We start from the raw sequence: 15443 nt of genomic DNA, 5'->3' as shown, positions 1-15443 counted from the left end.
ATCCATGCCCGAGGCAGGATTCGAACCTGCGACCGTAGCAGTCGCGCGGTTCCGGACTGAGCGCCTAGAACCACGAGACCATGTATTGTTTCTTTTAATATTTAGAAGTCTAATAAGATTCAGAAATTTATTACTGATACAGAGTAATGTCTGTGTAGCAAATATCTTAAAAGCAAAAACAACCATTTATGCGATCATTAGATTTACACTTATTTTTAAAGGTCTTGGCAAGAGTCCAAGGAAAGGCAACTATGGTCTGAGGAGGCGGTGGGGGTGAGGGACGCAAAACAATATGTCACTTTTGTAGCAAAATCTTCTCGAACCGGCCCCGCTGCTCAGTTAAGTTAGTTTCGAGGCACTGAGTTCTTCTAATGGAGAGCTTCTAATGATTGCTTTTCTAGAGCCTCTCGTGTATTCACGCGCGAAGGACCTTTCAAACTTAGTTCAAATGGCCCCCTTACAACGCAAACGCTATCTTGGCGAAAATAACTAGTTTCTGAATTGCAAGAAGGAGGAATCTCGATACCAGGTCATCATTGCGGTCTAGTTGGTATCCCTCATTCGTCCTCTCAACACACATACACTGATCTGAAAAAAAAAAAGTCGTTGAATAGCGATATGCATGTATACAGATGGCGGTAGTATTGCGTACACAGGGTATCAGGGGGCACTGTATTGGCGGAGCTGTCATTGTACTTGGGTGCTCCATGTGAAAAGATGTCCGACATGACCATGGCGGCACGCCAGCAATTAACAGACTTTGAACGCGGATTGGTAGTTGGAGCTAGACGCATGAGACATTCCACTTCGTAAATAGTTAGGGAATTCAAGAATCCGTGATCCACCGTGCCAGGAGTGTGCAGAGAATACCAAATTTCTGCGATTACCTCTCACTACGAACAACACAGTGGCCAACGGCCTTCACTTAACGACCGAGAGTAGCGGCATCTGCGCAGAGTTGTCAGTGGCAACGGACACGAAAAACTGCATGATCTAACCACAGAAATTAATGTGGGATGTGCGATTAATGTTTCCGTTAGGACAGTGTGGCGAAATGTGACAATTATGGATGCCATATTTCTGCAGGGGACTTTCAACGACGTGTTTAGTCCATGCTACGTCGAGTTGCTGAACTACGCCGGGGAAAACAAGGTCCAACACGATATCAGGAGCTATGCCATGATTTTCGTCACCTCATTGTAGAATGACAGATCACATTATGGGCAACATTAATTAATATCACTGCTAGTCTCAACGTCTCGTAAATCTCTAATGAACCTAATTTGATGTTGCAATAATAGCTTGGAATACGTACGCTTAAAAACTTGTCCCATTAAAATTTATTTCTATTTAATTAATTATTTATTTGGCTCTGCATCGTATACGTAACTATTAACTTGGAATTCTGAAGTGGACCATCACAGCCTGGACAGTTTCTTTATTGTTCGCTAAAATATTTTCAGTTTCATTTGTGGTCTCATTGGTTACTTCCCACTTGCGTTTTCTGTTTTGTTCCGTCGGAAAAAAGTGTTCAGGACCTAAAAGTCTATCTTCTCGGCAAATTATAGTAGGATAAAACCTTTGTCATTCATGGTAGGTGGTTCTAGCTTTGTAAAAATAAAGTCTGGGTTCAGTTCACTCTTCAGAAAACAGCCGAGCACGTTACCGCCCTGATTCCGGAATTGAGAGTGTCGAGCATGCTCAGGACCGAATCTGTCTCACGGATTAATAATCAGGGCTGGTGAGACGCCTAACCTGGATGTGGTTTCTAGGCGGTTTTCCACATCCACCTAGGCAAATATCGGGCTGGTACCCACGTCGCCGCCTCAGATACCAACTACGCAACAAATCCGTAGAACGTCCTAACACTTAATTTCATGTTCAACACTAGACGCAGACAGATGGTGTACACGATTTTCAGTAGAGGGAACAAGCGAAACCTTTTCAACTAGTCCTTAATCACAGTAATTACAATGTAAATACGTTATTTTTATCGTTCAGTTATGTCTTACGGACACTGAACACTTACCTAAATGTAAAAGTCCCAAAAGGGCAATGATGCAGCCAGTCAGGAAAGTAAGGAGGATAGCTATGTCAGGACCGTAGCTGGACACCGAGCTCTGCACCATAAGCGCGAGGATAGCAGTCGGCCCAATGACGAGATTGTGGCAGCTTCCAAAGGGAATGTACAAAAATGCCCCCATGATGCCAGCATACAGACCATACTGCAAAGATAGAGGTTGTATCCTGTAAGATACTTGCACTTTGTAACTCAGCAATTCTAAAAGAGACATGAGCAATTAAAAATAAAGCCATCAAACTGTAAAGTCAGCTGCAATTTAAAAATTAGATGACGTCCACAGGAATTTTAACTAAAAATCGTGACAACGGTTCCACTTTTACATCAAATGATAAAACTATGTGCTATTATTACAAGAACAGCGTAGGGCGCATTTAGTTCGGTTAGACATCAAAAATACTAATTAATAATAATTATTTCAAAAATAACATTAAATATTAACAGCAGTGTGTAATCCAAAACCACATTGTGATGTTCTTATAATCGACTGAGCATTTAGAGCACATAATGTGTTGATCGAAAGAATGAAATCGCGAAATGTTCAACTGTAAACTATTAACAGCGCAACATGAATAGAGAAGAAAAGGACTGCAGGCAAACTCTAATAGTAAAAAGAAAAAAAATCGAAGATCTATACAGCGGAAAATTCTCAAATTCTCATTAGTGGGTTGACTCCACAGCAGAAGTCATGACAGTGAACTTGAAACACCGACATCGCTTTCAGTAATTCAGATTCTTTCTTCTGCAAGGCAAATGAAAACCTTAAATATTTTTTAAATATTATTTATTGTGAGGTGCTACAAAGCTGTATCACTTTTCAACATAATCTTCCCCACGCTCAATGCAAGTCCTCCAGCGCTTACAGAGTGTATAAATTCCTTTAGAAAAAAATTCTTTTGGTAGTCCGCGCAACCACTCGTGCAACGCGTGGCGTACCTCTTCTTCAGAACGGAACTTCTTTCCTCCCATTGCCTCTTTGAGTGGTCCAAACATACGGAAATCACTTGGTGATGAGGAATGGCGCCATTCCTTGCTCGGTCTCTTCGTTTCCGGTTGGTGGAAGTGAACCCATGTTTCGTCCCCAGTAACGATTCTTGCAAGGAAGCCATCACTTTCTCGTTCAAAGCGCCGAAGAAGTTCTTCACAAGCATCAACACGTCGTTCTCTAATTTCAGGATTCAGCTGTCGTGGCACCCATCTTGCAGACACTTTGTGAAACTGGAGCACATCATGCACAATGTGGTGTGCTGACCCATGACTAATCTGTAAGCATGCTGCAATGTCATTCAATGTCACTCGGCGGTTTTCCTTCACTATGGCCTCAACTGCTACAATGTTCTGTGGAGTCACAACTCGTTGTGCCTGGACGAGGAGCATCTTCCACTGAAGTCACACTATTTGCGAGCTTCCTACTCCATTCGTAGACCTGCTTCTGTGACAAAAATGCATCACCGTACTGAACCTTCATTCGTCGATAAATTTCAATAGGTTTCACATCTTCACTACGCAAAAACCGAATAACAAAACGCTGTTCTTCCCTGGTACAAGTCGCAAGTGGGGCCGCCATCTTTATACTAATACCGCGACGGTATGTGTGCATCTGCACTATGCTGCTACCTACAGGCCTACAGGCTACTGAGCTAAATTTGCCTAATTTCTCTTGATTTCTATCAGAAATGAATATACACAATAATGTTTGTCAATTTGTTTTTATTCTTAATTTTTGTTTCTATAAAAATGTTTGCTTTTTATAAGTTAACAACTTCTTGAGAAATGAGTTTAAGTGGATATGTCAGCTATTCTGTAATATGAATACTAATGTTGAAAGAAATACTGACGGATTTTAGTGTTTGTATTGCCTCATATGAACACACTGTTGCATTTAATACTTTGTTGCTCCACCACGCGCCTTAACCACCACTTGGCATCGTGAAGGCATTGAAAGAATTAACTTTTTAATGTATTCCTCACTCAGTTCATGAAACCACACATGCATAAGGGTCTCCAACAGCTCCCGTTTATTCTGTGGCTTCTTTTTGGTGATAGCATTGCCCATAACCTTCCAGCAGTTCTCAATAGGATTGAGATCAGGGCTGTTTACAGGCCACTCGAATACTCGAACACCATTCTGTCGAAGGAAAGATTTTACCTGAAATGTAGAAGTACAAGATAATTAATCAAGACAGTAATCTGCTCCCTGTTTGATACAAATATTAGTCACAGGATTCACCTTCAAAGCTCTATGGCAGGGAGCGGAGTCATCCTGAAAAATGCCATTGGAAACATCTCCAAACTGGTCTCCAACGTTGGCATAAGCTTCCTTTCAAGGATGCTTATGTAGGCATCTGCGTTAACAGTGCCATTGGTGAAGTCTGGACGTCCTACTCCGTGACAGGAAATGCGCCCCCAGACCATCTGTCCTTGTGGGTGTTTGACTGTATGCGTTTTGCATAATGGCAAAAATTCTTCACCTTTTCTTTGACGCACGAACACTTTTTCATCTGAGCCATGCAGATTAAATTTGGAATCGTCTGAAAAGATTACTTTGTTCCACATCTCTGGTGTCCATGTCGCATGTGCCTTTGCCCATTTTAGTCGCTGTTGTCGCATTATCGTGGTCAATAAAGGCTTCCCTCTAGGACGACGGGCTGAGGGTCGAGCCTCCATTAGTCTATTTCTTACCGTTGTAATGGTTACTGGGATGCCCATTTCCTCCCAGTCTCGCTTTCGTTCAGTTGGTGACAGGCAACGATCGTTGAGCGAAAGCATTTTCAATACCCTGTCCTATTTGGCAGTAGACGCCATTTTCTGACCTCTTCCTTTCTCACGACCAACATTTCCTTTTTCCCTGTATTTTTCAGTAACCTCGGAATCGTAGACTGATTAAACTCTGTCTTAGAGGCTCTCTCTTTGGTGCTGAGACCAACAGACGAATAAGCAAGTATAGCAGCTTTCTTTTCTGACGTTAATTCAACGGAGCTGCCCATCTTCTCACTGCAAAGTCTCAACTCAAAATGGCAGTATAAACACTGGTTTCATTGTGAAACCAAACTACAACAAAGAGTTGTGTATTGGAAAACATGCGCGAAGAAGTCAGGTTATTAAGGCAAGAATGTGTCAATAAAGTTTAGCAACAATGGGACTGGGATAACCTGCAGCAAACTGCTGCAAAAGACAAAAAGACGAAGTAACTCCTGGTGATCCAATAAATATTTCCACCACTGCAACTAGCGATCCGGGAATTGCTCCTTGTAGAGGCCGACGGCCAGTTGCGCCATAAATTGTTGAAGTTATAGTTTCCATGGCTGAGAATGCTGAGAATGCTGAGAATGTGCGATCTTCAAGACAGCTGAATATTCCATGGTCCACCGTTCGAAAAGTGCTGCGAACATTTGTGAAGTGGTACTTCCAGAGCGGTTCCAGTCTCTCGTGGATGCAGACGGTCGTCACAGTAAGCAACGTTTGTAACTTGGAGCATAAACTTGGTATGCGATTAACAAATGTTACCCTCTCGAGCACAAATTAAAATTGTGTTTCTTTCAATGGTGTATTCGTTATCTCTCTTCCTACATAGCGTTCGTAGGATTTGTCGACATGGGAAAAGCGTTCGACTGTGTCAAATGGTGCTAGATGTTCGAAATTCTGAGGAAAATAGGGGTAAGCTGTAGGGAGAGACGGGTAACATACAACATGTACAAGAGCCAACAGGGAATAATAAGAGTGGGCGACCCAAGAAGGAAGTGTTCGGATCAAAAAGGGTGTAAGACAAGGATGCAGTCTTTCGCCCCTACTGTTAAGTCTATACATCGAAGAAGCAATGATAGAAATAAAAGGAATGTTCAAAAGTGCAATTAAAATTCAAGGTGAAAGGATATCAATGATACGATTCGCTGATGACATTGCTATTCTCAGTGAAAGTGAAGAAGAATTACAGGACCTGCTGAATGGAATAACAGTCTACTGGATACGGAATATGGATTGAGAGCAAATCGAGGAGCACAGCTTTGTATAGTAGTGAAACACGGACTGTGAGAAAACCCGAACAGAAGAGAATCAAAGCATTTGAGATGTGGTGCTACAGAGGAACGTTGAAAATCAGGTGGACTGTTAAGGTAAGGAATGAGGTGGTTCTGCGCAGAATCGGAGGAAAGGAATATATGGAGAACATTGACAAGGAAAGGGAAAGGATGATAGGACATCTGTTAAGACATCAGGGAAGGACTTCCATGGCATTAGAAGGCGTTGTAGAAGGTAAAAACCATAGGAAAAGACAGAGATTGGAATAAATCCAGCATATAATTGAAGACGTCGGTTGCAAGTGCTGCTCTGAGATGATGCGTTTGTCACAGGAGAGGAATTCATGGCGGGCCGCATCAAACCAGTCAGAAGACAAATTACTAAAAAAAAAAAAAAAAAAAAAAAAAAAACCTCCCTACAACTGTTGACAAACAGTTCCATTGTCCTATGATCACTCATTTTTCAAAGGGGTTCCATCAAGAAGCGGAAGTTTAATTATAATCACCCTACAGATCGCATTGGGTATCGAGCGAAGTTTGTGACCGAACTGACGGTTTCTTGGTAAAGAGAACGCGGCATATCATCTTGGATGAAGAGCGCCGTCAGATGTAGGGTTAACTTCCGTTGTGCCCCAGTGAAGTTTGGGTACTTTTTTGTTCATGTTGTGTACTGATGACCTTTCAGATATCATTAACAATAACCTGAGACTGTTCTCAGTTGATGCATTTAACTGTAATGAAGTACTCTCTGTCAAAAGCTGCCCAAGTATTTAATTACATCTTGATAAGATTTCAATGTGAAGCAAAGGTTGACAGCTTACTACAAAAGTTCAGAAATGTAAAATCGTGCTCTTCACAAAACAAAAAAAAAAAAAAACAAAAAAAAAACAAAAAAACAAAAAACAAAAAAGTATGTGGTATCCCAAGATTACAATACTAAAGAGTACAAATGGAAAACTCGTAGGTAAAACAGTTTCAGACTTCGGAACATCGCTAGACTATTAGGGAAATGGAGATGGCTTGCAAAACACCCGTGGTACCTATCCTAGAATATTGCTCAATTGAGTGGGACCTTTTTCTAACAGGATTAGTAGGGGAAACAACATATATAGAGAAGGGCAGCACAAATTGTCACAGGTCTGTTTGACTGATCGGAGAATGTAGCGGAGATCATAAAAAAACCGAACTGGAGGTCACTAATAGACACCAACTATCCCCATACAGGTTACTTACGAAGTTTCAAGACTCAGGTTTAAATGATGGATTTAGGAATATACTACATCAACCAACGATCGCTCCCTTAAGGATCACGAGGACAAGATTAGATTAATCACAGCGCCTCCGTACTCGAGTCGGAGGGGCAGAAGCCGTAGTAACTGTTGCAACGGGAAGTACCCTCTGGACACGCTCCTCACAGTGGTTTGAGGAGTGTAAATGTAGATGTAGACCAGCATATTGTACCACAGCCATACGAGAGTTAGCCACAGAATTTTAGTTATCACCTCGAAAGCATGTAATTACGTAACCTTTTTTTTTGTTTGCAGTTGCATGTCTGCAATTCTTGTTCAAATGGAAATTCCCGTGCGACACTACCGTATCTCAAAGCAGGAGCAAAAAAGAAAAAGGCACAGCCCACCTCCATTTTATTTATGGGATGGCTCCTCTAGACGTGTGATACGATACTGTGGCTCGGGGATTTCCATGTGAATCAGGGCTGCAGACATGCTCTTGCATTATAGAACCAAAATATTAAATACGAAACTTACTTTTTTTACAGGTGATAATTAAAATTGTATGGCTATCTCTAAATTTTAGAGGCACCTCAATAGTAACGTCCTGTGATTCCCAGACGTAGGAAACCAGTGTTGGTAAAAACTGTGTCATCAAGCGAAACAAATTGGTTTCATTCCTAAACGACATGCCAGAATAACTCGGTTTCTCTTTCTTCTTCTTCTTCTTCTTCCTTTCTTCCGAGACTAAAGCCCGTTTCCTTGAGTACACTCACTCTACACTGAGCTTATCGCTACATCTTTTCCTTGGACGGCCAATATTTCTTTTGGCTGCACGTAATGTATTTCTTACGATTTTCACAATCTTCCGTACACCCATCCTGTCTGAGTGTTAGTTACATTCAAAATACTTCCTCTTACGTACCCACTCATTAATGGAGTCCACTTTAATCCTTTTCTATTGATTTTCACTTCTCTCTCTATCTTTCAATGTCTTCTCTGTAATCCTTCGCAGATTTTTCATTTCTGTGGCTTCCAAAAGTCTTAGTTTTGTATTTTTCTCGTCTTGTCTCAGCTGTGTATCTTATAATTGGTCTCATCTTTTTGTGTATTCCTGCCGTTGCATGTTTTCGTATATGCTTCTTTCTCAAAATATTGTCATTTACACACCCTGCCGCTTTAATTGCTTTTGCTGCTTGTTCTCTAACTTTATTTTCGATATTACCACTGCTGGATAGATCAATACCAAAATATTTAAATGTTACTCTCTGTTGAATAATTTTTCCATCCAATTCGCATCTAACTGGTTCCACAGATGTGGTCATATATTTGGTTTTTTGAGTGGATATGACCATATGTAGGTTTTTGGCTGCCACGTTAAATATATGCAAAAGTTTCTGCAGGTATCTTCACAGTCTGCCAGCAGAACTGCATCGTCAGCATAAAAAATGACTTATTTCTTCGTCCCCCATTCTATAACAACTACTAGCCAATACATTTTTATCACCTCGTCCAAGACTATACCAAAACGTAGCGAGCTGAAAGAGTCACCTTGTCTATTAGTACTATTAACTACTATGCAGCTTCTTAACCTGGAATCAATTTTAGTCCGGATGTAGCTGTTGGAATAAATGTCTTCAGTTGTTTTTATGTAGCTGGAAGGAATCCCCCTTTTATAGAGCTTGTTTGCCACTTCTGTTAACTGAATCCTATCGAAAATCTTCTGTAAATCAATAAAACAAATATAACTTCGTCTGTTGTATTCAATGGACTTCTCTACAACCTGTCTAAGAATGAATACTGCATCTGTGAATGACCTACTGGATCTAAAACCATACTTCTCCTCTGCATGGGCTGTATTGCTTTTTATTTTATTTCCTATTATTTTTGTTATGAGCTTAAGAACTGTACTCAGTATATTCATCCCTCTGTATTGGTTGGGTCTTTCTTATATCATTTTTTTGTATATGAGAATTTTAATAATAGTTCTCCATTCGTTTGGAATTTTATTACCAGTTACAACATCTTTAGCTAACTTCATTAATTGTTCCATTAGTGGCTATCCTCCATACTTCAGCAATTCATTGGGGATCCTATCTTTCCCTGGAGACTTCCTGTTTAACAGACTAACAGCTTCTTCTACCTCTGCATCCTCATTTACAAGCTGATCTCTGATTTCGTCTTCTGGTGATTTTTTTTTACCTTTATACAACACTGTTAAATATGTAACTCATGATTCCTCATACACCCTGTCTACATGTTTCTTTTTACTTGATAAAAGTTAGCTGATTGTATTGGCCAACATTTTCTATCGATTAAAATAATACATTATGAAATGAGCAAACAGTATCGCAGCTTGTTCCATACCTGTCTAAGGAACAGTAAAATCAAGGCAGCTCAACCTTGGCATGAAACAGATGACGTCACCTCTAAATGCAAACTGTGAACTAAAATGTTCCATTACGTCATAAGTATCGGGGAAATGGCATTAAATACATAAATTAATTCAAGTCCGGTTTACAGATACAACTAACACAAGTGTATTTGTTTATACAGTTGACTCATAGCACATCACACACAGCCAGAAGCCGGTTCTCGAAACACACTGCTTCCTGACTATGCAACAAAATCAGTTCATCACCCACGATTCAGTTAAATCTCGCTCTCACAATTGATCATCTAAGCAGAAAGCTTTATATACATAAAGCACAGATGTATCCAATGTTTTCTTGGAAATCACATGTTGATCACTTGTCATAAAAAATTACAACATTAACATGTAGTGCTACAATATTATTTAGGTTACGGTATTTCCTGTTAGTAAACATAAGACATAAATATTTGTGTATTTACGTACGCTCTTTCGTTGGGATTTTATACATCTTCGTAATTATTATCTTGTTATCATTCTTATTATATGTCAACAATTATAGGGAGTTTCTATAATTTTCTATTAATCGAGGTCATGCTGAAAAGTAATGCCTCCGAACTTTATATGAAAACTTTTAAAGCTTTTTAATACAACAAACGTTACTAACATTCTACATATTTATTCTTCATGTCTACATATTTATTTCTCAACGAAATCACCCTGGTGACGAATGCATTTCTCCCAACCAGAGACCAGTTAGTTGATACCGTCACTGTAGAATATTTGACTTTACTGACGGAGCCACAACCTCACTTCTGTTTGCACTGCTTTATCACTATGAAAGTGCAGTCCTCGAAGCAGCTCTGCAAGTTTGGAAACAGTTGAAAATCGGATGGCACCAGGTCGGGACTGTGCGAAGGATGATCGATGACAGTGAACCGTAGGCGTCGATTCGTTGCATATATCGCAGCTCTCGTGTGGGGTCTGGCGTTGCTGAAGGAGAGAGTGCTTCATGTGTGGACGAATTCTTCGAATTCGGAAATAGATTACAGGACGCTGTTTCTCGCACATACCACCATGTTACAGCTACAATTCGGAGCCCTCTAGTGACACAGGACTGCAAATATGAAGACATGAAGAATGAATATGTAGGATGTTAATAACGTTTGTTTTATTTAAAAAGCTTTAAGTATTTTCATATAAAAAGTTCGGAAACATTACTTTTCAGCACGCCCTCGTACAAGGTTGTGGAACTTTCAGAAAATTTGCGTTATGCAATAACTTTCTTTTTAGCAGACAACAACGATGTACAAATGCCCTCAGTTATTATTCGCAAATGCACCTACCTTATATGGAATCATTTCCATCCTGTGGCCTAGCACCTGACATCTCCTTAGCTAGTGCGGGCAATTTTATAAACAGGATTGCCATGTCAATGCTGTAAGGATTAAAGTAGAGGAAAATATTATGTAATATCTTATCCTACGCTTACAGATACTCGTAGTTAAATCTAAACTTCGCTATGCGGACAACATTAAAATTGTTGATGGTATCTCGATGTTCAGATGAGACAAGTGACTGTTCGAACCTGTGGTGCAGCTGTAGCACTCCGAAAATTCTGGCCTGTGGAAAACAGGATTGTGAATATTGCGTTCTCCACGACCTGAATTTTTGGAACATACTAGACTTCCACGAGACAGTCTTCGGGAAGCGTACAAGAAACAGCGCTTGCTTCAGTCTTACAGATGCTTGTTAAGTCTCCAGTGTGGAGACCCAGTAGTTGCTTTCTGTGATGACGACTATGCTGCAAATCATCTCGCAGGAAACTTAACTTACTTTGTCCTAAGGCAATACTAATAGAGCCTGAGTAGCCTTCAGTAACCGTTATCTTACTCCAAACAGCTGGAGGGTTGACGATTTCCCAATAGCGAATTGTTACTGGAGATTGTGAGTGGATCGACTCGTGAACCAAAAAGCCAGAAGACTATTAGAAAAAAATTAATGTTTGTATGGTAGGTACCGATGGGCCCGTCAGGGTGTGTGGACGCAGTCAACTTTTACCTTTGTGTGATTCGTTTACAAGTCTCAGAGATGGACTGAATGTAGTAGAAATGAAGGTGAGAAATTGAAACCTATAACGTGTATAATAAAAGTTTGCTGGTACTCTATGTGTCTGTGAGTCAGAATCGACATATCGATTTTCTTTTGCTCTTCCTACTACAACCACCACCACCACAACCACCACCACCACCACCACCACCACTGCTTTAATGAGTAGCTAAACACGTAACATGTTCGATCATTATGAACTACCTCAAAGAGAACGACCAATTGGCACGTAGTCAGCACGGTTTCAGATTATATCTTTGTTTTGCAACACAACTAGCTCTTTATTCTTATGATGTGAAGACTGATATCGACAGGGGATCTCAAAATTGATTCCATATTCCTACATTTCAAGAAAGTTTTTCATGCCGTAGCTATCAAAAGCTCTCACATTCTCCATATCTCCTCAGCTGTGCGACTGGATTCGTGATCTATCGGAAAGGTCATAGTTCGTAGTAATTGACGGAAAGTCATTGAGTACAGCAAAAGTGATATCTGTCGTCCCCCAAGACAGTTTTACAGGACCTCTGCTGTTCCTAATCTATATTAATGATTTAGGAGACTATATCAGCAGCCATCTTAGATTGTCTGCAGATGATGTCGTTTACTGTCTAGGAAAGTGATCAGAAGACCAAAATCAATGGCAAAATGATTTACACGAGATATCTACATGGTGCGAAATGTGACAATTGACACTAATTAATGAAAAATGTGAGGTTATCCACATAAATACTAAAAGGAATGTGTCAAATTTAGATTACACGATAAATCACGTCAGTCTAAAGGCTATCAGCTCAGAAAAATACTAAGGTATAACAACGATCACATGGGTGATATGAGGGGAAGGCAATTCAAAGACTGCCTTTTATTGGCAGAACACTCTCAAGGTGCTACAGGTCTAATAAAAACATTGCCTACACTACGTTTGTCCGTCCTCTACTAGTGTATTCCTATGCGGTACGGTATTCTTACCTGTAAGGATTTACGGATGGCATGTGAAAGTTCATAGGGCAGCTCGTTTTGTACTATTGCGAAATAGGGGAGAGAGTGTCACGGATGTGAAACGTGACACGGGCTGGAAATCATTGAAGCAAAGGCGAGATCTTTTCAGGAAATTTCCATCTACAGCTTTCGCCTCCCACGAACATAAGGAGAAATGATCACAGTCATAAAATAGGAGATATCACAGCTCGCACGGAAAGATTTAAATGTTCTTTTTTCCCGCGCGCTGTTCGAGTGTGAAACGGTAGATCAACAGTGTGAAAGTACTCTTAGTTCGACAAACTCTCTGCCAGGCAATGAAGTCTGAATTGCACGGTAGACATGTAAATGGAGATGTTCAACTGTACAATTCTTATTTTGTCTTTCTATATCCGATCAATGGCTTTAAGGTCGTATGAACTATATGGCACCATTTTATCAGTAACAAAAGTGGAAGAACTGCTTTGGAAGAGATTGGTGTATTGGAGCAAACAACACACACACACACACACACACACACACACACACACACACACACACACACACACAAAATTCTCCGCCTAGTTTTTACGACGATGGCCGGTATCCCGCCCCTACTTATAAAAATGCCGGCGCACAAAATAGCCTCAGAATCGGCTCTGTTTTGAAGTTGGCGATATTTTGCAAGAAGACTATAACCAGGCGTGAAACTATGCGCTCCGAGAGTCTGAGATAAAGATGAACAATTTATAAGATATGGAGTTTTTTTAATGTTTGTTGGATATATACTGGGTATTACCTGTGGCTCAAGACCAGATACGACTGCGTAAGCAATTCCCTGCGGAATGGCAGTGAGCCCCACAGTGAAACCAGCAAGTATGTCGTGTAGCAGGTAGTTCCAGCTGTAGCGAGGCAACCACTCGATCACGGGGAATCTTCTCTTCAGAGTCTTCGTACTGCAGAAGTCCTTGGCGTACTCCTTCATGTGTCTCGTGATTACAGAGCATGTCGTGGCTTCGTTCAGGTCATTTCCACTGTCTGTTGAGCGAAAAGAAGAGAGAAAATTTATGTCATTTAATAACGCAATTCATTTCAGCGAAAGTGGAAAGGGGTCTTGTAAAGTGAGGAGGGTCATTCACTCCCTAATTTTACCCTAAGACAGAGAGAATCCTCTGTATATCCCACACGCAGAGAGATAGATCGTAAATTAAGCACTATGCTAGAGGTATTAGAAATATGTAGAGGGCTGTCTGATATACTTTGATGGTGTATGTGTTCGAGAATTAACAATGGATGGGCGTACTGCACAGTCATCTATACACGTTCGCAATAGTACTCGCAAAGTGGAGAAGGGGCGGTTTAGCTATGATACTGAAATTGGGAAACATGCTGACGCATCAGTGGTCGGTGTTGAAATTACTGCAAAATAGCTAAAATTGTTTGCACTATCAACAGTGATGCATATTATTAGAGTACATCGGCGGTGTCTTAACCACCCCATCCATCCACTGGTACGCTGTTGGTTACCACATAATGATTGACTGACATCGTTTGTTTGAGTTGGAGAAAGAGTTTTGGTGGATGGACAATACCTTCTGTGGTGGATAGCACCGAAACAGTGATCGCGTACATGACCGCAATATGATGAACCAGTCGAAACGGAATGTAGAGTCATCAGCTATTCAGTCACTATGACAGATGAGTTTAAATGTAGAGCTCGTGAATCACTTTCGGACTTTAGTTTGTAAACCATCCACAATGCAGTTATACTCTTCCAGTTTGCTTATGTTGTAACTGTCTTATTTAAAATCATCCAGTGTTTGTGGCGTGTTATGGTACACACATTAACAATATGACTTACATTTTGATGTCTAGTTTTCTGTGAGAGGCCGTGGATCAGCACGTCTTAACGTCAGTTTAGAACCTGACAGACCTCGAAGTCGTGGTAGAAAAACAAAATGTATGGCAGTGTACAAACGTGCTACGGCAGAAAAAAATGTTTCACATGACGAGAAAGGACTACAGGGAGAATCTCTTGCAATTTACATTATAGTCCGTGGTATACGATCATCCTTCTACAGTACAGGTGATGAAACCTTAAACTGGTCTCTGCATTGGATCAAAATACACTCCTGGAAATTGAAATAAGAACACCGTGAATTCATTGTCCCAGGAAGGGGAAACTTTATTGACACATTCCTGGGGTCAGATACATCACATGATCACACTGACAGAACCACAGGCACATAGACACAGGCAACAGAGCATGCACAATGTCGGCACTAGTACAGTGTATATCCACCTTTCGCAGCAATGCAGGCTGCTATTCTCCCATGGAGACGATCGTAGAGATGCTGGATGTAGTCCTGTGGAACGGCTTGCCATGCCATTTCCACCTGGCGCCTCAGTTGGACCAGCGTTCGTGCTGGACGTGCAGACCGCGTGAGACGACGCTTCATCCAGTCCCAAACATGCTCAATGGGGGACAGATCCGGAGATCTTGCTGGCCAGGGTAGTTGACTTACACCTTATAGAGCACGTTGGGTGGCACGGGATACATGCGGACGTGCATTGTCCTGTTGGAACAGCAAGTTCCCTTGCCGGTCTAGGAATGGTAGAACGATGGGTTCGATGACGGTTTGGATGTACCGTGCACTATTCAGTGTCCCCTCGACGATCAC

At 41.0% G+C, this 15443-nt stretch overlaps 1 protein-coding gene across 3 annotated transcripts in view; it reads right to left on the bottom strand.

Annotated features, from left to right (window-relative positions):
• Positions 1-15443, bottom strand: part of LOC126236080 (sodium-independent sulfate anion transporter-like) — a 192631-nt gene that overhangs the window by 55620 nt on the left and 121568 nt on the right. For all 3 annotated transcript variants that reach the window (XM_049945141.1, XM_049945140.1, XM_049945139.1), the window contains exons 2-3: positions 13562-13800; positions 2030-2225 (exon numbers count right to left, since the gene is read on the bottom strand). In XM_049945141.1, coding sequence (XP_049801098.1) covers positions 2030-2225; positions 13562-13800 — 435 coding nt within the window. The remainder of the gene's footprint in view (positions 1-2029; positions 2226-13561; positions 13801-15443) is intronic.

This window comes from Schistocerca nitens, chromosome 2 (genome assembly GCF_023898315.1).
Source record: "Schistocerca nitens isolate TAMUIC-IGC-003100 chromosome 2, iqSchNite1.1, whole genome shotgun sequence".
Lineage (NCBI taxonomy): Eukaryota > Metazoa > Arthropoda > Insecta > Orthoptera > Acrididae > Schistocerca > Schistocerca nitens.
The sequence above is the reverse complement of the archived record's forward strand: the minus strand, read 5'-3'. Positions and strand labels throughout refer to the sequence as shown.